At 45.9% G+C, this 26093-nt stretch overlaps 2 protein-coding genes across 3 annotated transcripts in view; both read left to right on the forward strand.

Annotated features, from left to right (window-relative positions):
- Positions 1-26093, forward strand: part of LOC121008516 (TBC1 domain family member 10B-like) — a 959042-nt gene that overhangs the window by 91495 nt on the left and 841454 nt on the right. The window lies entirely within an intron of this gene.
- Positions 1-26093, forward strand: part of LOC121008517 (integrin alpha-L-like) — a 163085-nt gene that overhangs the window by 19818 nt on the left and 117174 nt on the right. For both annotated transcript variants that reach the window (XM_040441123.1, XM_040441124.1), the window contains exons 3-5: positions 760-839; positions 7465-7529; positions 22534-22648. In XM_040441123.1, coding sequence (XP_040297057.1) covers positions 760-839; positions 7465-7529; positions 22534-22648 — 260 coding nt within the window. The remainder of the gene's footprint in view (positions 1-759; positions 840-7464; positions 7530-22533; positions 22649-26093) is intronic.

A 26093-nucleotide genomic window follows, 5' to 3' on the forward strand; every position in this document is an offset into this window, starting at 1 on the left:
GTCCGCCTGTTCTCCTCCATCCTCCTGTCAGTGGATACATTGTCCGCCTGTTCTCCTCCATCCCCCTGTCAGTGGATACATTGTCCGCCTGTTCTCCTCTATCCTCCTGTCAGTGGATACATTGTCTGCCTGTTCTCCTCTATCCTCCTGTCAGTGGATACATTGTCCGCCTGTTCTCCCCCATCCTCCTGTCAGTGAATACATTGTCCGCCTGTTCTCCCCCATCCTCCTGTCAGTGAATACATTGTCCGCCTGTTCTCCCCCATCCTCCTGTCAGTGAATACATTGTCCGCCTGTTCTCCTCCATCCTCCTGTCAGTGGATACATTGTCCGCCTGTTCTCCTCCATCCTCCTGTCAGTGGATACATTGTCCGCCTGTTCTGCTCCATCCTCCTGTCAGTGAATACATTGTCCACCTCTTCTCAGAGAAGTAGGCGCTGCTTAGCATTATATTTGTCTTTCTCTGATCTCACAACCTGCAACATATGAGGAGAGGAGAACAAAGTGCTTGGCACAGTCTTCCTCTTTGTTTCAGTGATCTGTGGGGTTTTCAGCACTTTTTTAGCTTTTTGAAGCAATAGTTCCTTTTTAATATAGCACCATGTCACAAGGTGTTTGGGGACTGACACATGGAAGAGGACCTTGATGAACAACCCTCCAGCACTCAATGGGGCTCAGTTCGGACCTGTGGCTTAACACAGAGCAGCAGTTTCCTTCTCTCAGTTTTGTTCCATTCTCACTTAAGTCCACTCTTTCCAGATTGCTTATTGGAGATCCAGGATCCAACATTCTGTGTGCCTGTGACATTAGGAATAACTGTGTCAACATCACACTGCCAGGTAAGTGGTTATGTGCGGCGGAGGTGTACTTGTGTGTGCATGCAGTAAAAGTGGGGTGTGCTTCAATGTAAAGCAGTGTATATGGGTGGTCATATATGAGAGTAGTGTATATGGGTGATGGATATATGAGGGTATAGTAGTGTATATGGGTGATGGATATATGAGGGTATAGTAGTGTATATGGGTGATGGATATATGAGGGTATAGTAGTGTATATGGGTGATGGATATATGAGGGTATAGTAGTGTATATGGGTGATGGATATATGAGGGTATAGTAGTGTATATGGGTAATGGATATATGAGGGTATAGTAGTGTATATGGGTGATGGATATATGAGGCTATAGTAGAGTATATGGGTGATGGATATATGAGGGTATAGTAGTGTATATGGGTGATGGATATATGAGGGTATAGTAGTGTATATGGGTGATGGATATATGAGGGTATAGTAGTGTATATGGGTGATGGATATATGAGGGTATAGTAGTGTATATGGGTGATGGATATATGAGGGTATAGTAGTGTATATGGGTGATGGATATATGAGGGTATAGTAGTGTATATGGGTGATGGATATATGAGAGTATAGTAGTGTATATGGGTGATGGATATATGAGGGTATAGTAGTGTATATGGGTGATGGATATACAGTCCTGATCAAAAGTTTAAGACCACTTGATAAATGGCAGACAATCCTATGTATCATGGCTGGATCTTCACAAGGTTCCAAGTGGAGCTTCAACATGCAACAAGAAGAAATGAGAGGAGACAGAACATTTTTTGAGCATTCAATTTAATGAAAACAACGAATAAACTGAAACAGGCTGTTTTTCAGCTGATCCACATTTTAGGACCACCTGCCTTTTAAAAGGCCAAATCGGTGCAAAGATGTGGATTCATTGTCATCTTCTGTCAGGTAGTCGCACGTTGTGATGGCAAAGGCAAAAAAACTCTCCCTTTTCGAAGGTGGTCGGGTTGTTGAACTGCATAAGCAGGGTCTCTCACAGCCGCCATCGCTGCTGAGGTGGGACGCAGGAAGACAGTCATCTGGAATTTCTTAAATGATCCTGAGGGTTATGGAACAAAAAAGTCAAGTGGAAGACCCCAAAAAATGTCACCAGCACTGAACCGGAGGATCCAATTGGCTGTCCGTCAAGACACTGGACGATCCTCGACCCAAATTAAGGCCCTTACTGGTGCTGACTGCAGCCCCATAACCACCAGACGGCATCTGAGACTGAAGGGCCTCAAAAACAAAAAACGTCTTCAAAGACCTCGTCTCCTTCAACGCCACAGAACTGCTCGTTTGGACTTTGCAAGAGAGCACCAAACATGGGACATTCAAAGGTGGAGGAAAGTTTTATTCTCGGATGAGAAACAATGTAACCTTGATGGTCCTGATGGTTTCCAACGTTACTGGCCTGACAAGCAGATCCCACCTGAGATGTTTTCTACGGGCCACAGTGGAGGGGGCGCCATAATGGTCTGGGGGGCTTTTTCCTTCAGTGGAACAATGGAGCTTCAGGAAGTGCAGGGGCGTCAAACGGCCGCTGGCTATGTCCAGATGTTGCAGAGAGCCTTCCTCATGACTGAGGGCCCTCGTCTGTGTGGTAACAGGACAATGCTACAGTACACAATGCCCGCAGGACAAGGGACTTCTTCCAGGAGAATGACATCACTCTTTTGGCCCATCCTGCGTGTTCCCCTGATCTAAATCCAATTGAGAACCTTTGGGAATGGATGGCAAGGGACGTTTACAAAAATGGACAACAGTTCCAGACAGTAGATGGCCTTCGTGCGGCCGTCTTCACCACTTGGAGAAATGTTCCAGATCACCTCATGGAAACGCTTGCATCAAGCATGCCGAAACAATAACGGCGGAGCTACTCATTACTGAGCTCATGTTTGGAGGTTGGATTTCTGTTTTGGGGGGGGGGGGTTTAGTTTTTTTGGAGGTGTGGTCCTCAACTTTTGATCAGCTGAAAAACAGCCTGTTTCAGTTTATTCGTTGTTTTCATTAAATTGAATGCTCAAAAAATGTTCTGTCTCACTCCCATTTCTTCTTGTTGCATGTTGAAGCTCCACTTGGAACCTTGTGAAGATCCAGCCATGATACATAGGATTGTCTGCCATTTATCAAGTGGTCTTAAACTTTTGATCAGGACTGTATGAGGGTATAGTAGTGAATATGGGTGATGGATATATGAGGGTATACAGGGAGTGCAGAATTATTAGGCAAGTTGTATTTTTGAGGATTAATTTTATTATTGAACAACAACTATGTTCTCAATGAACCCAAAAAACTCATTAATATCAAAGCTGAATATTTTTGGAAGTAGTTTTTAGTTTGCTTTTAGTTTTAGCTATTTTAGGGGGATATCTGTGTGTGCAGGTGACTATTACTGTGCATAATTATTAGGCAACTTAACAAAAAAATATATACCCATTTCAATTATTTATTGCGTGCAGCAGCAACCACAGCCTCCCAGACACTGTTCAGAGAGGTGTACTGTTTTCCCTCCTTGTAAATCTCACATTTGATGATGGACCACAGGTTCTCAATGGGGTTCAGATCAGGTGAACAAGGAGGCCATGTCATTAGATTTTCTTCTTTTATACCCTTTCTTGCCAGCCACGCTGTGGAGTACTTGGACGCGTGTGATGGAGCATTGTCCTGCATGAAAATCATGTTTTTCTTGAAGGATGCAGACTTCTTCTTGTACCACTGCTTGAAGAAGGTGTCTTCCAGAAACTGGCAGTAGGACTGGGAGTTGAGCTTGACTCCATCCTCAACCCGAAAAGGCGCCACAAGCTCATCCTTGATGATACCAGCCCAAACCAGTACTCCACCTCCACCTTGCTGGCGTCTGAGTCGGACTGGAGCTCTCTGCCCTTTACCAATCCAGCCACGGGCCCATCCATCTGGCCCATCAAGACTCACTCTCATTTCATCAGTCCATAAAACCTTAGAAAAATCAGTCTTGAGATATTTCTTGGCCCAGTCTTGACGTTTCAGCTTGTGTGTCTTGTTCAGTGGTGGTCGTCTTTCAGCCTTTCTTACCTTGGCCATGTCTCTGAGTATTGCACACCTTGTGCTTTTGGGCACTCCAGTGATGTTGCAGCTCTGAAATATGGCCAAACTGGTGGCAAGTGGTATCTTGGCAGCTGCACGCTTGACTTTTCTCAGTTCATGGGCAGTTATTTTGCGCCTTGGTTTTTCCACACGCTTCTTGCGACCCTGTTGACTATTTTGAATGAAACGCTTGATTGTTCGATGATCACGCTTCAGAAGCTTTGCAATTTTAAGAGTGCTGCATCCCTCTGCAAGATATCTCACTATTTTTGACTTTTCTGAGCCTGTCAAGTCCTTCTTTTGACCCATTTTGCCAAAGGAAAGGAAGTTGCCTAATAATTATGCACACCTAATATAGGGTGTTGATGTCATTAGACCACACCCCTTCTCATTACAGAGATGCACATCACCTAATATGCTTAATTGGTAGTAGGCTTTCGAGCCTATACAGCTTGGAGTAAGACAACATGCATAAAGAGGATGATGTGGTCAAAATACTCATTTGCCTAATAATTCTGCACGCAGTGTAGTAGTGGATATGGGTGATGGATATATGAGGGTATAGTAGTGTATATGGGTGATGGATATATGAGGGTATAGTAGTGTATATGGGTGATGGATATATGAGGGTATAGTAGTGTATATGGGTGATGGATATATGGGGGTATAGTAGTGGATATGGGTGATGGATATATGAGGGTATAGTAGTGTATATGGGTGATGGATATATGAGGGTATAGTAGTGTATATGGGTGATGGATATATGAGGGTATAGTAGTGTATATGGGTGATGGATATATGAGGGTATAGTAGTGTATATGGGTGATGGATATATGAGGGTATAGTAGTGTATATGGGTGATGGATATATGAGGGTATAGTAGTGTATATGGGTGATGGATATATGAGGGTATAGTAGTGGATATGGGTGATGGACATATGAGGGTATAGTAGTGTATATGGGTGATGGATATATGAGGGTATAGTAGTGTATATGGGTGATGGATATATGGGGGTATAGTAGTGGATATGGGTGATGGATATATGAGGGTATAGTAGTGTATATGGGTGATGGATATATGAGGGTATAGTAGTGTATATGGGTGATGGATATATGAGGGTATAGTAAAGTATATGAGTGATGGATATATGAGGGTATAGTAGTGTATATGGGTGATGGATATATGAGGGTATAGTAGTGTATATGGGTGATGGATATATGGGGGTATAGTAGTGGATATGGGTGATTGGATATATGAGGGTATAGTGATGGATATGAGGGTTTAGTAGTGTATATGGGTAATGGATATATGAGAGTATAGTAGAGTATATAGATGATTGATATATGAGTGTATAGTAGTGTATATGAGTGGATATATGAGGGTATAGTAGTGTATATGGGTGATGGATATATGAGGGTATAGTAGTGTATATGGGTGATGGATATATGGGGGTATAGTAGTGGATATGGGTGATTGGATATATGAGGGTATAGTAGTGTATATGGGTGATGGATATATGGGGGTATAGTAGTGTATATGGGTGATGGATATATGAGAGTATAGTAGAGTATATAGATGATTGATATATGAGTGTATAGTAGTGTATATGAGTGGATATATGAGGGTATAGTAGTGTATATGGGTGATGGATATATGAGGGTATAGTAGTGTATATGGGTGATGGATATATGGGGGTATAGTAGTGGATATGGGTGATGGATATATGGGGGTATAGTAGTGTATATGGGTGATTGGATATATGAGGGTATAGTAGAGTATATGAGGGTATAGTAGTGTATATGGGTGATGGATATATGAGGGTATAGTAGTGTATATGGGTGATGGATATATGAGGGTATAGTAGTGTATATGGGTGATGGATATATGAGGGTATAGTAGTGTATATGGGTGATGGATATATGAGGGTATAGTAGTGTATATGGGTGATGGATATATGGGGGTATAGTAGTGTATATGGGTGATGGATATATGAGGGTATAGTAGTGTATATGGGTGATGGATATATGAGGGTATAGTAGTGTATATGGGTGATGGATATATGAGGGTATAGTAGTGTATATGGGTGATGGATATATGAGGGTATAGTAGTGTATATGGGTGATGGATATATGAGAGTATAGTAGTGTATATGGGTGATGGATATATGAGGGTATAGTAGTGTATATGGGTGATGGATATATGAGGGTATAGTAGTGTATATGGGTGATGGATATATGAGGGTATAGTAGTGTATATGGGTGATGGATATATGGGGGTATAGTAGTGGATATGGGTGATTGGATATATGAGGGTATAGTGATGGATATGAGGGTTTAGTAGTGTATATGGGTAATGGATATATGAGAGTATAGTAGAGTATATAGATGATTGATATATGAGTGTATAGTAGTGTATATGAGTGGATATATGAGGGTATAGTAGTGTATATGGGTGATGGATATATGAGGGTATTGTATATGGGTGACGGATATATGAGGGTATAGTAGTGTACAGTATATGAGTAGATATGAGGGTATAGTAGAGTGTATAGGTGATGGATATATGAGGGTATAGTAGTGTATATGAGTGATGGATATATGAGGGTATAGTAGAGTATATAGATAGTGGATATTTGAGGGTATAGTAGTGTATATGGGTGACAGATATATGAGGGTATAGTAGTATATATGAGTGATGGATATGAGGGTATAGTAGTGTATATGAGTGGATAATGAGGGTATAGTAGTGTATATGAGTGGATATATGAGGGTATAGTAGTATATATGAGTGATGGATATATGATGGTTTCGTGGATATTGGTGATCTATATGAGTGTATATTAGTTTATATAGATAATAGATATGTGAGTATATAGTGTTTATGGGTGATGAATATGATGGTATCATGGATATGGGTGATGTATATGTGAGTGTATAGCAGTGTATATAGATGATGGATATATGAAAGTATAGTAGTGTATATGAGTGATGGATGTATGAGGCTGTAGTAGAGTATATGGGTGATGGATAGTAGTGGATATGAGGGTATAGTAGTATATATGAGTGATGTATATATGAGGATATAGTAGTGTATATGAGTGATGGATATATGAAAGTATAGTAATGTATATTGGTGATTGATATATGGGGGTATAGTAGTGTATATGGGTGATGGATATATGAGGGTATAGTAGTATATGTGAGTGATGGATATATGAGGGTATAGTAGTATATATGAGTGATGGATATATGAGGGTATAGTAGAGTATATGAGGGTATAGTAGTATATGGGTGATGGATATATGAGGGTATAGTAGTATATGGGTGATGGATATATGAGGCTATAGTAGAGTATATGGGTGATGGATATATGAGGCTATAGTAGAGTATATGGGTGATGGATAGTAGTGGATATATGAGGGTATCGTGGATATGGGTGATAGATATGAGTGCATAATGGTTTATACAGGTGATGGATATATAGGTGTAGAGTTGTGTTGTTATACTACCAGAAAGCCTCTCATGATGCCCTTTCTCTTTATATTGTAGATATAGACAGCACCTCTCACCTTGGGCTGACTCTGGAAGTGGATCCTATGTCCAACCGTTGTCTTGTACGTGTGACCACTTTTCCAGTAGTGATGGTATAGGTCCATCTCCGGCATGCACAGACAATACATTTGATTCTTCCTTTGTTGTTGAGATTTACAAGATGGGAACCCGTTGTTATGTATCCCATCTCTTGATATCTCAGGATCTGCTCCTCAGACACACAGAAGATAAAGAGCCATTACTGCATGATCAGCAGGAAGCCCCAACATAATCCAAGGACCTTCTGGAAGCTGACACCACTACTGACGTGACTGAAGTGCACGACTCATACATTAGAGAGAGGGCCACACATTACATATACATAAGGGTGCAAGGTGCCAAAGAACATAAGGTGATTGAAGACTTCCCTAAAAAGCCAAAATATCGTCCTAGGACCTGCATCAAGCTCTCACGACTTCTGAGGGTACAGTGCAGGAGGCGACCATTAAAGAGGGCCACAAAATAAAAAAAAATTAAAATATATATATATATATATACATACCAAAGAGTAACAGTAGCACAGTGAAAGAAAAAGTTCGGGTGCAAATCCTGTGGAAAGGTGGACAGCCTTTCCTTAAGTGTAGTATATCCCAAAAATAGGCAGCACTCCAAATGTGGTAAAAGGTGATAACCCGTTTATTCCCTGGCAATGTTTCAGCCCATACAATATAAGAGGTATAGCCTCAGAACACAAGATGCTTAAGGATGTCTCTAAGCAGGCTGGAGTAGTTTTTCCACCTGGCATACAGACTACTGAAGGTGCCGGTCTTAGTAAATGACCCCCAATACCTACAGCATAAGTGCATTCTGGTTTAGAGCTACATTGCTACAAGGTGGTGGAGATGTTCTGGTTAGGGGTTATATGGCTGTCAGGTGGTGGGGATGTCCTGTTAGGGGTTATATTGCTCTCAGGTGGTGGAGATGTTCTGGTTAGGGGTTATATTGCTGTCAGGTGGTGGAGATGTTCTGGTTAGGGGTTATATGGCTGTCAGGTGGTGGAGATGTTCTGGTTAGGGGTTATATGGCTGTCAGGTGGTGGGGATGTTCTGGTTAGGGGTTATATTGCTGTCAGGTGGTGGAGATGTTCTGGTTAGGGGTTATATTGCTGTCAGGTGGTGGTGATGTCCTGTTAGGGGTTATATGGCTGTCAGGTGGTGGAGATGTTCTGGTTAGGGGTTATATTGCTGTCAGGTGGTGGGGATGTCCTGTTAGGGGTTATATTGCTCTCAGGTGGTGGGGATGTTCTGGTTAGGGGTTATATTGCTGTCAGGTGGTGGAGATGTTCTGGTTAGGGGTTATATTGCTGTCAGGTGGTGGAGATGTTCTGGTTAGGGGTTATATTGCTGTCAGGTGGTGGGGATGTTCTGGTTAGGGGTTGTATTGCTGTCAGGTGGTGGAGATGTTCTGGTTAGGGGTTATATTGCTCTCAGGTGGTGGAGATGTTCTGGTTAGGGGTTATATGGCTGTCAGGTGGTGGGGATGTTCTGGTTAGGGGTTATATTGCTGTCAGGTGGTGGGGATGTTCTGGTTAGGGGTTATATTGCTCTCAGGTGGTGGAGATGTTCTGGTTAGGGGTTATATGGCTGTCAGGTGGTGGGGATGTTCTGGTTAGGGGTTATATTGCTGTCAGGTGGTGGGGATGTTCTGTTAGGGGTTATATTGCTGTCAGGTGGTGGTGATGTCCTGTTAGGGGTTATATGGCTGTCAGGTGGTGGGGATGTTCTGGTTAGGGGTTATATTGCTGTCAGGTGGTGGAGATGTTCTGGTTAGGGGTTATATTGCTGTCAGGTGGTGGGGATGTTCTGGTTAGGGGTTATATTGCTGTCAGGTGGTGGGGATGTCCTGTTAGGGGTTATATGGCTGTCAGGCGGTGGGGATGTTCTGGTTAGGGGTTATATTGCTGTCAGGTGGTGGGGATGTTCTGGTTAGGGGTTATATTGCTGTCAGGCGGTGGGGATGTTCTGGTTAGGGGTTATATGGCTGTCAGGTGGTGGGGATGTTCTGGTTAGGGGTTATATTGCTGTCAGGCGGTGGGGATGTTCTGGTTAGGGGTTATATTGCTGTCAGGTAGTGGTGATGTCCTGTTAGGGGTTATATGGCTGTCAGGTGGTGGAGATGTTCTGGTTAGGGGTTATGTTGCTGTCAGGTGGTGGAGATGTTCTGGTTAGGGGTTATATTGCTGTCAGGTGGTGGGGATGTTCTGGTTAGGGGTTATATGGCTGTCAGGTGGTGGTGATGTTCTGGTTAGGGGTTATATGGCTGTCAGGTGGTGGAGATGTTCTGGTTAGGGGTTATATTGCTGTCAGGTGGTGGGGATGTTCTGGTTAGGGGTTATATTGCTGTCAGGTGGTGGGGATGTTCTGGTTAGGGGTTATATTGCTGTCAGGTGGTGGGGATGTTCTGGTTAGGGGTTATATTGCTCTCAGGTGGTGGGGATGTTCTGGTTAGGGGTTATATTGCTGTCAGGTGGTGGGGATGTTCTGGTTAGGGGTTATATTGCTGTCAGGTGGTGGAGATGTTCTGGTTAGGGGTTATATTGCTGTCAGGTGGTGGGGATGTTCTGGTTAGGGGTTATATTGCTGTCAGGTGGTGGGGATGTTCTGGTTAGGGGTTATATGGCTGTCAGGCGGTGGGGATGTTCTGGTTAGGGGTTATATTGCTGTCAGGTAGTGGTGATGTTCTGGTTAGGGGTTATATTGCTGTCAGGTGGTGGAGATGTTCTGGCTAGGAGGGGTTATATTGCTGTCAGGTGGTGGGGATGTTCTGGTTAGGGGTTATATTGCTGTCAGGTGGTGGGGATGTTCTGGTTAGGGGTTATATTGCTCTCAGGTGGTGGGGATGTTCTGGTTAGGGGTTATATTGCTGTCAGGTGGTGGGGATGTTCTGGTTAGGGGTTATATTGCTGTCAGGTGGTGGGGATGTTCTGTTAGGGGTTATATTGCTCTCAGGTGGTGGGGATGTCCTGTTAGGGGTTATATTGCTCTCAGGTGGTGGGGATGTTCTGGTTAGGGGTTATATTTCTGTCAGGTAGTGGTGATGTCCTGTTAGGGGTTATATGGCTGTCAGGTGGTGGTGATGTTCTGTTAGGGGTTATATTTCTGTCAGGTAGTGGTGATGTCCTGTTAGGGGTTATATGGCTGTCAGGTGGTGGAGATGTTCTGGTTAGGGGTTATATGGCTGTCAGGTGGTGGGGATGTTCTGTTAGGGGTTATATTGCTGTCAGGTGGTGGGGATGTTCTGGTTAGGGGTTATATTGCTGTCAGGTGGTGGAGATGTTCTGGTTAGGGGTTATATTGCTACAAGGTGGTGGAGATGTTCTGGTTAGGGGTTATATTGCTGTCAGGTGGTGGGGATGTTCTGGTTAGGGGTTATATTGCTGTCAGGTAGTGGTGATGTCCTGTTAGGGGTTATATGGCTGTCAGGCGGTGGGGATGTCCTGGTTAGGGGTTGTATTGCTGTCAGGTGGTGGGGATGTTCTGTTAGGGGTTATATTGCTGTCAGGTAGTGGTGATGTCCTGTTAGGGGTTATATGGCTGTCAGGCGGTGGGGATGTCCTGGTTAGGGGTTGTATTGCTGTCAGGTGGTGAAGATGTTCTGGTTAGGGGTTATATGGCTGTCAGGTGGTGGAGATGTTCTGGTTAGGGGTTATATTGCTCTCAGGTGGTGGAGATGTTCTGGTTAGGGGTTATATTGCTGTCAGGTGGTGGGGATGTTCTGGTTAGGGGTTATATTGCTGTCAGGTGGTGGAGATGTTCTGGTTAGGGGTTATGTTGCTGTCAGGTGGTGGAGATGTTCTGGTTAGGGGTTATATTGCTGTCAGGTGGTGGGGATGTTCTGGTTAGGGGTTATATGGCTGTCAGGTGGTGGTGATGTTCTGGTTAGGGGTTATATGGCTGTCAGGTGGTGGAGATGTTCTGGTTAGGGGTTATATTGCTGTCAGGTGGTGGGGATGTTCTGGTTAGGGGTTATATTGCTGTCAGGTGGTGGGGATGTTCTGGTTAGGGGTTATATTGCTGTCAGGTGGTGGGGATGTTCTGGTTAGGGGTTATATTGCTCTCAGGTGGTGGGGATGTTCTGGTTAGGGGTTATATTGCTGTCAGGTGGTGGGGATGTTCTGGTTAGGGGTTATATTGCTGTCAGGTGGTGGAGATGTTCTGGTTAGGGGTTATATTGCTGTCAGGTGGTGGGGATGTTCTGGTTAGGGGTTATATTGCTGTCAGGTGGTGGGGATGTTCTGGTTAGGGGTTATATGGCTGTCAGGCGGTGGGGATGTTCTGGTTAGGGGTTATATTGCTGTCAGGTAGTGGTGATGTTCTGGTTAGGGGTTATATTGCTGTCAGGTGGTGGAGATGTTCTGGCTAGGAGGGGTTATATTGCTGTCAGGTGGTGGGGATGTTCTGGTTAGGGGTTATATTGCTGTCAGGTGGTGGGGATGTTCTGGTTAGGGGTTATATTGCTCTCAGGTGGTGGGGATGTTCTGGTTAGGGGTTATATTGCTGTCAGGTGGTGGGGATGTTCTGGTTAGGGGTTATATTGCTGTCAGGTGGTGGGGATGTTCTGTTAGGGGTTATATTGCTCTCAGGTGGTGGGGATGTCCTGTTAGGGGTTATATTGCTCTCAGGTGGTGGGGATGTTCTGGTTAGGGGTTATATTTCTGTCAGGTAGTGGTGATGTCCTGTTAGGGGTTATATGGCTGTCAGGTGGTGGTGATGTTCTGTTAGGGGTTATATTTCTGTCAGGTAGTGGTGATGTCCTGTTAGGGGTTATATGGCTGTCAGGTGGTGGAGATGTTCTGGTTAGGGGTTATATGGCTGTCAGGTGGTGGGGATGTTCTGTTAGGGGTTATATTGCTGTCAGGTGGTGGGGATGTTCTGGTTAGGGGTTATATTGCTGTCAGGTGGTGGAGATGTTCTGGTTAGGGGTTATATTGCTACAAGGTGGTGGAGATGTTCTGGTTAGGGGTTATATTGCTGTCAGGTGGTGGGGATGTTCTGGTTAGGGGTTATATTGCTGTCAGGTAGTGGTGATGTCCTGTTAGGGGTTATATGGCTGTCAGGCGGTGGGGATGTCCTGGTTAGGGGTTGTATTGCTGTCAGGTGGTGGGGATGTTCTGTTAGGGGTTATATTGCTGTCAGGTAGTGGTGATGTCCTGTTAGGGGTTATATGGCTGTCAGGCGGTGGGGATGTCCTGGTTAGGGGTTGTATTGCTGTCAGGTGGTGAAGATGTTCTGGTTAGGGGTTATATGGCTGTCAGGTGGTGGAGATGTTCTGGTTAGGGGTTATATTGCTCTCAGGTGGTGGAGATGTTCTGGTTAGGGGTTATATTGCTGTCAGGTGGTGGGGATGTTCTGGTTAGGGGTTATATTGCTGTCAGGTGGTGGAGATGTTCTGGTTAGGGGTTATATTGCTGTCAGGTGGTGGGGATGTTCTGGTTAGGGGTTATATTGCTACAAGGTGGTGGGGATGTCCTGTTAGGGGTTATATGGCTGTCAGGTGGTGGGGATGTTCTGGTTAGGGGTTATATGGCTGTCAGGTGGTGGAGATGTTCTGGTTAGGGGTTATATTGCTCTCAGGTGGTGGGGATGTCCTGTTAGGGGTTATATTGCTGTCAGGTGGTGGAGATGTTCTGGTTAGGGGTTATATTGCTCTCAGGTGGTGGGGATGTCCTGTTAGGGGTTATATTGCTGTCAGGTGGTGGAGATGTTCTGGTTAGGGGTTATATTGCTGTCAGGTGGTGGGGATGTCCTGTTAGGGGTTATATGGCTGTCAGGTGGTGGGGATGTTCTGGTTAGGGGTTATATGGCTGTCAGGTGGTGGTGATGTTCTGGTTAGGGGTTATATTGCTCTCAGGTGGTGGAGATGTTCTGGTTAGGGGTTATATGGCTGTCAGGTGGTGGTGATGTCCTGTTAGGGGTTATATGGCTGTCAGGTGGTGGAGATGTTCTGGTTAGGGGTTATATGGCTGTCAGGTGGTGGGGATGTTCTGGTTAGGGGTTATATTGCTCTCAGGTGGTGGGGATGTTCTGGTTAGGGGTTATATTGCTCTCAGGTGGTGGGGATGTTCTGGTTAGGGGTTATATTGCTGTCAGGTGGTGGGGATGTTCTGGTTAGGGGTTATATGGCTGTCAGGTGGTGGGGATGTTCTGGTTAGGGGTTATATGGCTGTCAGGTGGTGGGGATGTTCTGGTTAGGGGTTATATTGCTGTCAGGTGGTGGGGATGTCCTGTTAGGGGTTATATTGCTGTCAGGTGGTGGAGATGTTCTGGTTAGGGGTTATATGGCTGTCAGGTGGTGGGGATGTCCTGTTAGGGGTTATATGGCTGTCAGGTGGTGGGGATGTTCTGGTTAGGGGTTATATTGCTCTCAGGTGGTGGAGATGTTCTGGTTAGGGGTTATATTGCTGTCAGGTAGTGGTGATGTCCTGTTAGGGATTATATGGCTGTCAGGCGGTGGGGATGTTCTGGTTAGGGGTTATATTTCTGTCAGGTAGTGGTGATGTCCTGTTAGGGGTTATATGGCTGTCAGGTGGTGGGGATGTTCTGTTAGGGGTTATATTGCTGTCAGGTGGTGGGGATGTTCTGGTTAGGGGTTATATTGCTGTCAGGTGGTGGAGATGTTCTGGTTAGGGGTTATATTGCTGTCAGGTGGTGGGGATGTCCTGTTAGGGGTTATATGGCTGTCAGGTGGTGGAGATGTTCTGGTTAGGGGTTATATTGCTGTCAGGTGGTGGAGATGTTCTGGTTAGAGGTTATATTGCTACAAGGTGGTGGAGATGTTCTGGTTAGGGGTTATATTGCTGTCAGGTGGTGGGGATGTTCTGGTTAGGGGTTATATGGCTGTCAGGTGGTGGGGATGTTCTGGTTAGGGGTTATATGGCTGTCAGGTGGTGGGGATGTTCTGTTAGGGGTTATATTGCTGTCAGGTGGTGGGGATGTTCTGGTTAGGGGTTATATTGCTGTCAGGTGGTGGAGATGTTCTGGTTAGGGGTTATATTGCTACAAGGTGGTGGAGATGTTCTGGTTAGGGGTTATATTGCTGTCAGGTAGTGGTGATGTCCTGTTAGGGGTTATATGGCTGTCAGGCGGTGGGGATGTCCTGGTTAGGGGTTGTATTGCTGTCAGGTGGTGGGGATATTCTGTTAGGGGTTATATTGCTGTCAGGTAGTGGTGATGTCCTGTTAGGGGTTATATGGCTGTCAGGCGGTGGGGATGTCCTGGTTAGGGGTTGTATTGCTGTCAGGTGGTGAAGATGTTCTGGTTAGGGGTTATATGGCTGTCAGGTGGTGGAGATGTTCTGGTTAGGGGTTATATTGCTCTCAGGTGGTGGAGATGTTCTGGTTAGGGGTTATATTGCTGTCAGGTGGTGGGGATGTTCTGGTTAGGGGTTATATTGCTGTCAGGTGGTGGAGATGTTCTGGTTAGGGGTTATATTGCTGTCAGGTGGTGGGGATGTTCTGGTTAGGGGTTATATTGCTACAAGGTGGTGGGGATGTCCTGTTAGGGGTTATATGGCTGTCAGGTGGTGGGGATGTTCTGGTTAGGGGTTATATGGCTGTCAGGTGGTGGAGATGTTCTGGTTAGGGGTTATATTGCTCTCAGGTGGTGGGGATGTCCTGTTAGGGGTTATATTGCTGTCAGGTGGTGGAGATGTTCTGGTTAGGGGTTATATTGCTCTCAGGTGGTGGGGATGTCCTGTTAGGGGTTATATTGCTGTCAGGTGGTGGAGATGTTCTGGTTAGGGGTTATATTGCTCTCAGGTGGTGGGGATGTCCTGTTAGGGGTTATATGGCTGTCAGGTGGTGGGGATGTTCTGGTTAGGGGTTATATGGCTGTCAGGTGGTGGTGATGTTCTGGTTAGGGGTTATATTGCTCTCAGGTGGTGGAGATGTTCTGGTTAGGGGTTATATGGCTGTCAGGTGGTGGTGATGTCCTGTTAGGGGTTATATGGCTGTCAGGTGGTGGAGATGTTCTGGTTAGGGGTTATATGGCTGTCAGGTGGTGGGGATGTTCTGGTTAGGGGTTATATTGCTCTCAGGTGGTGGGGATGTTCTGGTTAGGGGTTATATTGCTCTCAGGTGGTGGGGATGTTCTGGTTAGGGGTTATATTGCTGTCAGGTGGTGGGGATGTTCTGGTTAGGGGTTATATGGCTGTCAGGTGGTGGGGATGTTCTGGTTAGGGGTTATATGGCTGTCAGGCGGTGGGGATGTTCTGGTTAGGGGTTATATTGCTGTCAGGTGGTGGGGATGTCCTGTTAGGGGTTATATTGCTGTCAGGTGGTGGAGATGTTCTGGTTAGGGGTTATATGGCTGTCAGGTGGTGGGGATGTCCTGTTAGGGGTTATATGGCTGTCAGGTGGTGGGGATGTTCTGGTTAGGGGTTATATTGCTCTCAGGTGGTGGAGATGTTCTGGTTAGGGGTTATATTGCTGTCAGGTAGTGGTGATGTCCTGTTAGGGGTTATATGGCTGTCAGGCGGTGGGGATGTTCTGGTTAGGGGTTATATTTCTGTCAGGTAGTGGTGATGTCCTGTTAGGGGTTATATGGCTGTCAGGTGGTGGGGATGTTCTGTTAGGGGTTATATTGCTGTCAGGTGGTGGAGATGTTCTGGTTAGGGGTTATATTGCTGTCAGGTGGTGGGGATGTCCTGTTAGGGGTTATATGGCTGTCAGGTGGTGGAGATGTTCTGGTTAGGGGTTGTATTGCTGTCAGGTGGTGGAGATGTTCTGGTTAGAGGTTATATTGCTACAAGGTGGTGGAGATGTTCTGGTTAGGGGTTATATTGCTGTCAGGTGGTGGGGATGTTCTGGTTAGGGGTTATATGGCTGTCAGGTGGTGGGGATGTTCTGGTTAGGGGTTATATGGCTGTCAGGTGGTGGGGATGTTCTGTTAGGGGTTATATTGCTGTCAGGTGGTGGGGATGTTCTGGTTAGGGGTTATATTGCTGTCAGGTGGTGGAGATGTTCTGGTTAGGGGTTATATTGCTACAAGGTGGTGGAGATGTTCTGGTTAGGGGTTATATTGCTGTCAGGTAGTGGTGATGTCCTGTTAGGGGTTATATGGCTGTCAGGCGGTGGGGATGTCCTGGTTAGGGGTTGTATTGCTGTCAGGTGGTGGGGATATTCTGTTAGGGGTTATATTGCTGTCAGGTGGTGGTGATGTCCTGTTAGGGGTTATATGGCTGTCAGGCGGTGGGGATGTCCTGGTTAGGGGTTGTATTGCTGTCAGGTGGTGAAGATGTTCTGGTTAGGGGTTATATGGCTGTCAGGTGGTGGAGATGTTCTGGTTAGGGGTTATATTGCTCTCAGGTGGTGGAGATGTTCTGGTTAGGGGTTATATTGCTGTCAGGTGGTGGGGATGTTCTGGTTAGGGGTTATATTGCTGTCAGGTGGTGGAGATGTTCTGGTTAGGGGTTATATTGCTGTCAGGTGGTGGGGATGTTCTGGTTAGGGGTTATATTGCTACAAGGTGGTGGGGATGTCCTGTTAGGGGTTATATGGCTGTCAGGTGGTGGGGATGTTCTGGTTAGGGGTTATATTGCTGTCAGGTGGTGGAGATGTTCTGGTTAGGGGTTATATTGCTGTCAGGTGGTGGGGATGTTCTGGTTAGGGGTTATATTGCTACAAGGTGGTGGGGATGTCCTGTTAGGGGTTATATTGCTGTCAGGTGGTGGGGATGTTCTGGTTAGGGGTTATATTGCTCTCAGGTGGTGGAGATGTTCTGGTTAGGGGTTATATTGCTGTCAGGTGGTGGAGATGTTCTGGTTAGGGGTTATATTGCTCTCAGGTGGTGGGGATGTCCTGTTAGGGGTTATATTGCTGTCAGGTGGTGGAGATGTTCTGGTTAGGGGTTATATTGCTCTCAGGTGGTGGGGATGTCCTGTTAGGGGTTATATGGCTGTCAGGTGGTGGGGATGTTCTGGTTAGGGGTTATATGGCTGTCAGGTGGTGGTGATGTTCTGGTTAGGGGTTATATTGCTCTCAGGTGGTGGAGATGTTCTGGTTAGGGGTTATATGGCTGTCAGGTGGTGGTGATGTCCTGTTAGGGGTTATATGGCTGTCAGGTGGTGGAGATGTTCTGGTTAGGGGTTATATGGCTGTCAGGTGGTGGGGATGTTCTGGTTAGGGGTTATATTGCTCTCAGGTGGTGGGGATGTTCTGGTTAGGGGTTATATTGCTCTCAGGTGGTGGGGATGTTCTGGTTAGGGGTTATATTGCTGTCAGGTGGTGGGGATGTTCTGGTTAGGGGTTATATGGCTGTCAGGTGGTGGGGATGTTCTGGTTAGGGGTTATATGGCTGTCAGGCGGTGGGGATGTTCTGGTTAGGGGTTATATTGCTGTCAGGTGGTGGGGATGTCCTGTTAGGGGTTATATTGCTGTCAGGTGGTGGAGATGTTCTGGTTAGGGGTTATATGGCTGTCAGGTGGTGGGGATGTCCTGTTAGGGGTTATATGGCTGTCTGGTGGTGGGGATGTTCTGGTTAGGGGTTATATTGCTCTCAGGTGGTGGAGATGTTCTGGTTAGGGGTTATATTGCTGTCAGGTAGTGGTGATGTCCTGTTAGGGGTTATATGGCTGTCAGGCGGTGGGGATGTTCTGGTTAGGGGTTATATTTCTGTCAGGTAGTGGTGATGTCCTGTTAGGGGTTATATGGCTGTCAGGTGGTGGGGATGTTCTGTTAGGGGTTATATTGCTGTCAGGTGGTGGGGATGTTCTGTTAGGGGTTATATTGCTGTCAGGTGGTGGGGATGTTCTGTTAGGGGTTATATTGCTCTCAGGTGGTGGGGATGTTCTGGTTAGGGGTTATATGGCTGTCAGGTGGTGGGGATGTTCTGGTTAGGGGTTATATGGCTGTCAGGTGGTGGAGATGTTCTGGTTAGGGGTTATATTGCTGTCAGGTGGTGGGGATGTCCTGTTAGGGGTTATATGGCTGTCAGGTGGTGGGGATGTTCTGGTTAGGGGTTACATTGCTACAAGGTGGTGGAGATGTTCTGGTTAGGGGTTATATTGCTGTCAGGTGGTGGAGATGTTCTGGTTAGGGGTTATATTGCTGTCAGGTGGTGGAGATGTTCTGGTTAGGGGTTATATTGCTGTCAGGTGGTGGGGATGTCCTGTTAGGGGTTATATTGCTCTCAGGTGGTGGGGATGTTCTGGTTAGGGGTTATATTGCTGTCAGGTGGTGGAGATGTTCTGGTTAGGGGTTATATTGCTGTCAGGTGGTGGAGATGTTCTGGTTAGGGGTTATATTGCTGTCAGGTGGTGGGGATGTCCTGTTAGGGGTTATATGGCTGTCAGGTGGTGGGGATGTTCTGGTTAGGGGTTACATTGCTACAAGGTGGTGGAGATGTTCTGGTTAGGGGTTATATTGCTGTCAGGTGGTGGAGATGTTCTGGTTAGGGGTTATATTGCTGTCAGGTGGTGGAGATGTTCTGGTTAGGGGTTATATTGCTGTCAGGTGGTGGGGATGTCCTGTTAGGGGTTATATTGCTCTCAGGTGGTGGGGATGTTCTGGTTAGGGGTTATATTGCTGTCAGGTGGTGGAGATGTTCTGGTTAGGGGTTATATTGCTGTCAGGTGGTGGGGATGTCCTGTTAGGGGTTATATTGCTCTCAGGTGGTGGGGATGTTCTGGTTAGGGGTTATATTGCTGTCAGGTGGTGGAGATGTTCTGGTTAGGGGTTATATTGCTGTCAGGTGGTGGAGATGTTCTGGTTAGGGGTTATATTGCTGTCAGGTGGTGGGGATGTTCTGGTTAGGGGTTATATGGCTGTCAGGCGGTGGGGATGTTCTGGTTAGGGGTTATATTGCTGTCAGGTGGTGGAGATGTTCTGGTTAGAGGTTATATTGCTACAAGGTGGTGGAGATGTTCTGGTTAGGGGTTATATTGCTGTCAGGTGGTGGGGATGTTCTGGTTAGAGGTTATATTGCTACAAGGTGGTGGAGATGTTCTGGTTAGGGGTTATATTGCTGTCAGGTGGTGGGGATGTTCTGGTTAGGGGTTATATTGCTGTCAGGTGGTGGAGATGTTCTGGTTAGGGGTTATATTGCTGTCAGGTAGTGGTGATGTCCTGTTAGGGGTTATATGGCTGTCAGGCGGTGGGGATGTCCTGGTTAGGGGTTGTATTGCTGTCAGGTGGTGGAGATGTTCTGGTTAGGGGGTTATATTGCTGTCAGGTGGTGGAGATGTCCTGGTTAGGGGTTATATTGCTGTCAGGTGGTGGTGATGTCCTGGTTAGGGGTTATATTGCTGTCAGGTGGTGGTGATGTCCTGTTAGGGGTTATATGGCTGTCAGGTGGTGGTGATGTCCTGTTAGGGGTTATATGGCTGTCAGGTGGTGGTGATGTCCTGGTTAGGGGTTATATTGCTGTCAAATGGTGGTGATGTCCTGTTAGGGGTTATATGGCTGTCAGGCGGTGGAGATGTTCTGGTTATGGGTTGTATTGCTGTCAAATGGTGGTGATGTCCTGTTAGGGGTTATATGGCTGTCAGGCGGTGGGGATGTTCTGGTTAGGGGTTATATTGCTGTCAGGTGGTGGAGATGTTCTGGTTAGGGGTTATATGGCTGTCAGGTGGTGGAGATGTTCTGGTTAGGGGTTATATTGCTCTCAGGTGGTGGGGATGTTCTGGTTAGGGGTTATATTGCTGTCAGGTGGTGGAGATGTTCTGGTTAGGGGTTATATTGCTCTCAGGTGATGGGGATGTTCTGGTTAGGGGTTATATTGCTGTCAGGTGGTGGGGATGTTCTGGTTAGGGGTTATATGGCTGTCAGGTGGTGGGGATGTCCTGTTAGGGGTTATATTGCTGTCAGGTGGTGGAGATGTTCTGGTTAGGGGTTATATTGCTGTCAGGTGGTGGAGATGTTCTGGTTAGGGGTTATATGGCTCTCAGGTGGTGGGGATGTTCTGGTTAGGGGTTATATTGCTGTCAGGTGGTGGAGATGTTCTGGTTAGGGGTTATATTGCTGTCAGGTGGTGGGGATGTTCTGGTTAGGGGTTATATTGCTGTCAGGTGGTGGAGATGTTCTGGTTAGGGGTTATATTGCTCTCAGGTGGTGGGGATGTTCTGGTTAGGGGTTATATTGCTGTCAGGTGGTGGAGATGTTCTGGTTAGAGGTTATATTGCTGTCAGGTGGTGGAGATGTTCTGGTTAGGGGTTATATGGCTGTCAGGTGGTGGAGATGTTCTGGTTAGGGGTTATATTGCTCTCAGGTGGTGGAGATGTTCTGGTTAGAGGTTATATTGCTGTCAGGTGGTGGGGATGTTCTGTTAGGGGTTATATTGCTGTCAGGTGGTGGGGATGTTCTGTTAGGGGTTATATTGCTCTCAGGTGGTGGTGATGTCCTGTTAGGGGTTATATTGCTGTCAGGTGGTGGGGATGTTCTGTTAGGGGTTATATGGCTGTCAGGTGGTGGGGATGTCCTGTTAGGGGTTATATTGCTGTCAGGTGGTGGAGATGTTCTGGTTAGGGGTTATATTGCTGTCAGGTGGTGGAGATGTTCTGGTTAGGGGTTATATTGCTACAAGGTGGTGGGGATGTCCTGTTAGGGGTTATATTGCTCTCAGGTGGTGGGGATGTTCTGGTTAGGGGTTATATTGCTGTCAGGTGGTGGTGATGTCCTGTTAGGGGTTATATTGCTGTCAGGTGGTGAAGATGTTCTGGTTAGGGGTTATATTGCTGTCAGGTGGTGGAGATGTTCTGGTTAGGGGTTATATGGCTGTCAGGTGGTGGTGATGTCCTGTTAGGGGTTATATGGCTGTCAGGTGGTGGGGATGTCCTGTTAGGGGTTATATGGCTGTCAGGTGGTGGAGATGTTCTGGTTAGGGGTTATATTGCTGTCAGGCGGTGGGGATGTCCTGGTTAGGGGTTGTATTGCTGTCAGGTGGTGAAGATGTTCTGGTTAGGGGTTATATGGCTGTCAGGTGGTGGGGATGTTCTGGTTAGGGGTTATATGGCTGTCAGGTGGTGGGGATGTTCTGGTTAGGGGTTATATGGCTGTCAGGTGGTGGAGATGTTCTGGTTAGGGGTTATATTGCTGTCAGGTGGTGGAGATGTTCTGGTTAGGGGTTATATTGCTGTCAGGTGGTGGGGATGTCCTGTTAGGGGTTATATGGCTGTCAGGTGGTGGGGATGTCCTGTTAGGGGTTATATGGCTGTCAGGTGGTGGAGATGTTCTGGTTAGGGGTTGTATTGCTGTCAGTTGGTGGAGATGTCCTGTTAGGGGTTATGTGGCTGTCAGGCGGTGGGGATGTTCTGGTTAGGGGTTATATGGCTGTCAGGTGGTGGGGATGTTCTGGTTAGGGGTTATATTGCTCTCAGGTGGTGGGGATGTTCTTTTAGGGGTTATATGGCTGTCAGGCGGTGGGGATGTTCTGGTTAGGGGTTATATTGCTCTCAGGTGGTGGGGATGTCCTGTTAGGGGTTATATGGCTGTCAGGTGGTGGGGATGTTCTGGTTAGGGGTTATATTGCTGTCAGGTGGTGGGGATGTCCTGTTAGGGGTTATATGGCTGTCAGGCGGTGGGGATGTTCTGGTTAGGGGTTATATTGCTGTCAGTTGGTGGTGATTTGCTGTTTTGTGTTGACATTGCTGCCTGTAATTCCACTCAAGAGCATCTAAAATAAATTGACCCCCAGCTTTCAGACCCTGGATGTACATCCCATCAAGATGCAGTGCAAGAACAAAAAACAGCTGGAAGCATTGTCCATGGAAGAGGGAAAACATCTCCACGGACTATAGGGATACAGTAGATCAGTGCATTTTTTTTTTGTCACCATTGCAGTAAGCCTGGTCTTGTTGTGCCCCCTATCTTAATATGCTGTGTGACTGAGAAGCAGACAGTGAGACACACACAAATGGTGGAAAACAGAAGCTTTACATGCGGTACATACTTAAACCCATATGACGGTACAGTCAGGTCCATAAATATTGGGACATGGACACAATTCTAACATGTTTGGCTCTATACTCTACATATTAATAACGTCTCCAGAGATATAATTTATCACCCTAAGTACTTAATCTGTTTGCCTCCAGGTATGTGGCTCTGCTATTCCTCACAACTGTTTTGAGACCCAGTACACAAATGGGGCCTGCTACATCGTGGACTCCAGTCTCACTGTGTCCAGTAAGAGTACCCCTGGTTTTGAAGGTAGGTACAACAAGGGGACAAGTGGCCCTAGTATCAGACACATATGCAGCCATGGTATCCAGTGATGACTGGAGGAGGTTTGTAAAGGATCCTTAGGGTACATTATGTCCTACTTAAAGGGCTTCTGTCACCCCCCAAAAGTCATTTTTAATTTTTGGGCTAATTAAAATCCTTATAGTGCAATTATTCAATATATAGAGCTCTTACCTTTTTCTGTGGCTTAGTTTCTTTAAAAACCGCACTTTTATAATATGATAATTACCTTGCTTCCAGCAAGTAGGGCGGTTACTTGCTGGTAGCCGCCGCATCCGCCTTTCAAAAAAAAGCCCCCTCCTCCTGTTGATTGACAGGGCCAGCGAGCGCTCTCCTCCTCCGGCTGGCCCTGTCTGCAATTCAAATCCCGCACCTGCGCCTTACGTGTCTTCATTCGGCACAGGCGCTCTGAGAGAAGGACGCTCGCTTCCTCAGCACTTCCTCAGTGCGCCTGCGCCGATGACGTCACCTCTAAACCCGAAAGAGAAGACGTCATCGGGGGGTGACAGAAGCCCTTTAAACACTGCCTCAGATATCAAGGGGTTAACGCACCACACCTGGGTATGTGCAAAAATCATGTGTTACTCTCACCCTTCTTATACAAACCACTTGACCATATGTGATTTCTGGTGTGCAAATCACGGATCCACAAAAAATAGATACCAGCCATGTGCGCTGTCTGCAATTTTCCTGTTCCACGCATCCCGCCTTATGGTAGAAATGCCTATTCTTGTCCACAAAACAGACACATATAGAACATGTTCTATCTTTTTTGCAGGCTGGCCAAATGGACACAGTGTGCAGTCCACATTTTTTGCGGTCCCATTGAAATGATTAAGTCCGTATCAGAGTAGCATAAAATGCAGATCAGATGCAGACCAAATATGCGGACATGTGCATGGGGTCCAACTCTATATACACAAAAGAAAATATTTAGCTTGTGTGGCATTTAAAGCAGCTCTGTCACCAGGATCAACCCTATTAAACCAGACACACTGGCTGCTAGGGCTCATCATGCTGATTAAAACTGTACCTTTCTTTTGTCTGTATGATAAACAGCTGCAGAGATATCTACATTTTATTCATATGCAAATGAGCAATTCAAGCACTCAGAGGCGGGGCTCTGCACACACCCCCTCCCATTGATTGACAGGGATAGAGGGCAGAGCGGTGTCCTAGCATCTCCACTGAGATCTGCTCAGAAAGCTCATCTACATATCACTGCTTTATTCAGACACAATATATGATCATACAGACACCGGTAATATCTGTTATCTTATACGTATAGGAAAGACATGCTGAGGGCAGAGCTGTGTCCTAGCATCTACATATCATATACACTATGTACTATAGCTTCACCACACTGAGATCTGCTCAGAAAGCTCATCTACATATCACTGCTTTATTCAGACACAATATATGATTATACAGACACCAGTAATATGTGTTATCTTATACGTATAGGAAAGACATGCTGAGGGCAGAGCTGTGTCCTAGCATCTACATATCATATACACTATGTACTATAGCTTCACCACACTGAGATCGGCTCAGAAAGCTCATCTACATATCACTGCTTTATTCAGACACAATATATGATTATACAGACATCAGTAATATGTGTTATCTTATACGTATAGGAAAGACATGCTGAGGGCAGAGCTGTGTCCTAGCATCTACATATCATATACACTATGTACTATAGCTTCACCACACTGAGGTCTGCTCAGAAAGCTCATCTACATATCACTGCTTTATTCACAGACACAATATATGATCATACAGACACCAGTAATATGGGTTAGCTTATAAGTATAGGAATGACATGCTGAGGGCAGAGCTGTGTCCTAGCATCTACATATCATATACACTATGTACTATAGCTTCACCACACTGAGATCTGCTCAGAAAGCTCATCTACATATCACTGCTTTATTCAGACACAATATATGATTATACAGACACCAGTAATATGTGATATCTTATACGTATAGGAAAGACATGCTGAGGGCAGAGCTGTGTTCTAGCATCTACATATCATATACACTATGTACTGTAGCTTCACCACATTGAGATCTGCTCAGAAAGCTCATCTACATATCACTGCTTTATTCATAGTCACAATATATGATTATACAGACACCAGTAATATGTGATATCTTATACGTATAGGAAAGACATGCTGAGGGCAGAGCTGTGTCCTAGCATCTCCATATCATATACACTATGTACTATAGCTTCACCACATTGAGATCTGCTCAGAAAGCTCATCTACATATCACTGCTTTATTCAGACACAATATATGATTATACAGACACCAGTAATATGTGTTATCTTATAAGTATAGGAAAGACATGCTGAGGGCAGAGCTGTGTTCTAGCATCTACATATCATATACACTATGTACTATAGCTTCACCACATTGAGATCTGCTCAGAAAGCTCATCTACATATCACTGCTTTATTCACAGACACAATATATGATTATACAGACACCAGTAATATGTGATATCTTATAAGTATAGGAAAGACATGCTGAGGGCAGAGCTGTGTTCTAGCATCTACATATCATATACACTATGTACTATAGCTTCACCACACTGAGATCTGCTCAGAAAGCTCATCTACATATCACTGCTTTATTCATAGTCACAATATATGATTATACAGGCACCAGTAATTAGTGTTCAGCGAACCTAAACTGTAAAGTTCGGGTTCGTACCGAATTTTATGATTTTGGGTACCCGAACCCGAACTTTGCCAGAAAAGTTCTGGTTCGAGTTCGGTGTTCGGGCATTTAATAAAGCTTGTTGAAAGGCTGCAGGGCAGCCAATCAACAAGCTTTTAAGCTGTGTGCACTTAGAAGCCATCACAGCCATGCCTAGTAATGGCATGGCTGTGATTGGCCGGTGCATCATGTGACCCAGCCTCTATACAAGCTGGATCACGTGTAGTACCGCCCATCAGCTCTGAGTAGTACAGGGGCAGGCAGCTGAAGCGAGGGAGAGTGTTAGGAAGCTCATCTGGCTATTTGTTCTGTTGGTGACCTATAGTGAGTGCTATACACCAGCTTTGCACCCGGCAAAGAAATATAATAATTAATCCGTCTTAGTTCGGTGGGTGACATATTCCCATTTTTGGTGTGAGATACTCGTGCACTTTATAAGTGACAGGGAAATTACTGTATTTTCCGGCGTATAAGACGACCCCCTACTTTTCTAGCTAAAATATAGGATTTGGGCTATACTCGCTGTATAAGACTACCCCTCCAACGCTATTTTACTTTGGCATCAAGATCTGCAGGTAATTGTTGTGCACTTTTCGTCTGTTGCCTCAGTACCATATTCTGCCTTTCCAGGAATCTAGTGCACCAGGATACAGTGGCCTTAGATCTGTGGCTGTGATCTGGGT

Source organism: Bufo bufo, chromosome 7, assembly GCF_905171765.1.
Source record: "Bufo bufo chromosome 7, aBufBuf1.1, whole genome shotgun sequence".
Classification (NCBI taxonomy): Eukaryota; Metazoa; Chordata; class Amphibia; order Anura; family Bufonidae; genus Bufo; species Bufo bufo.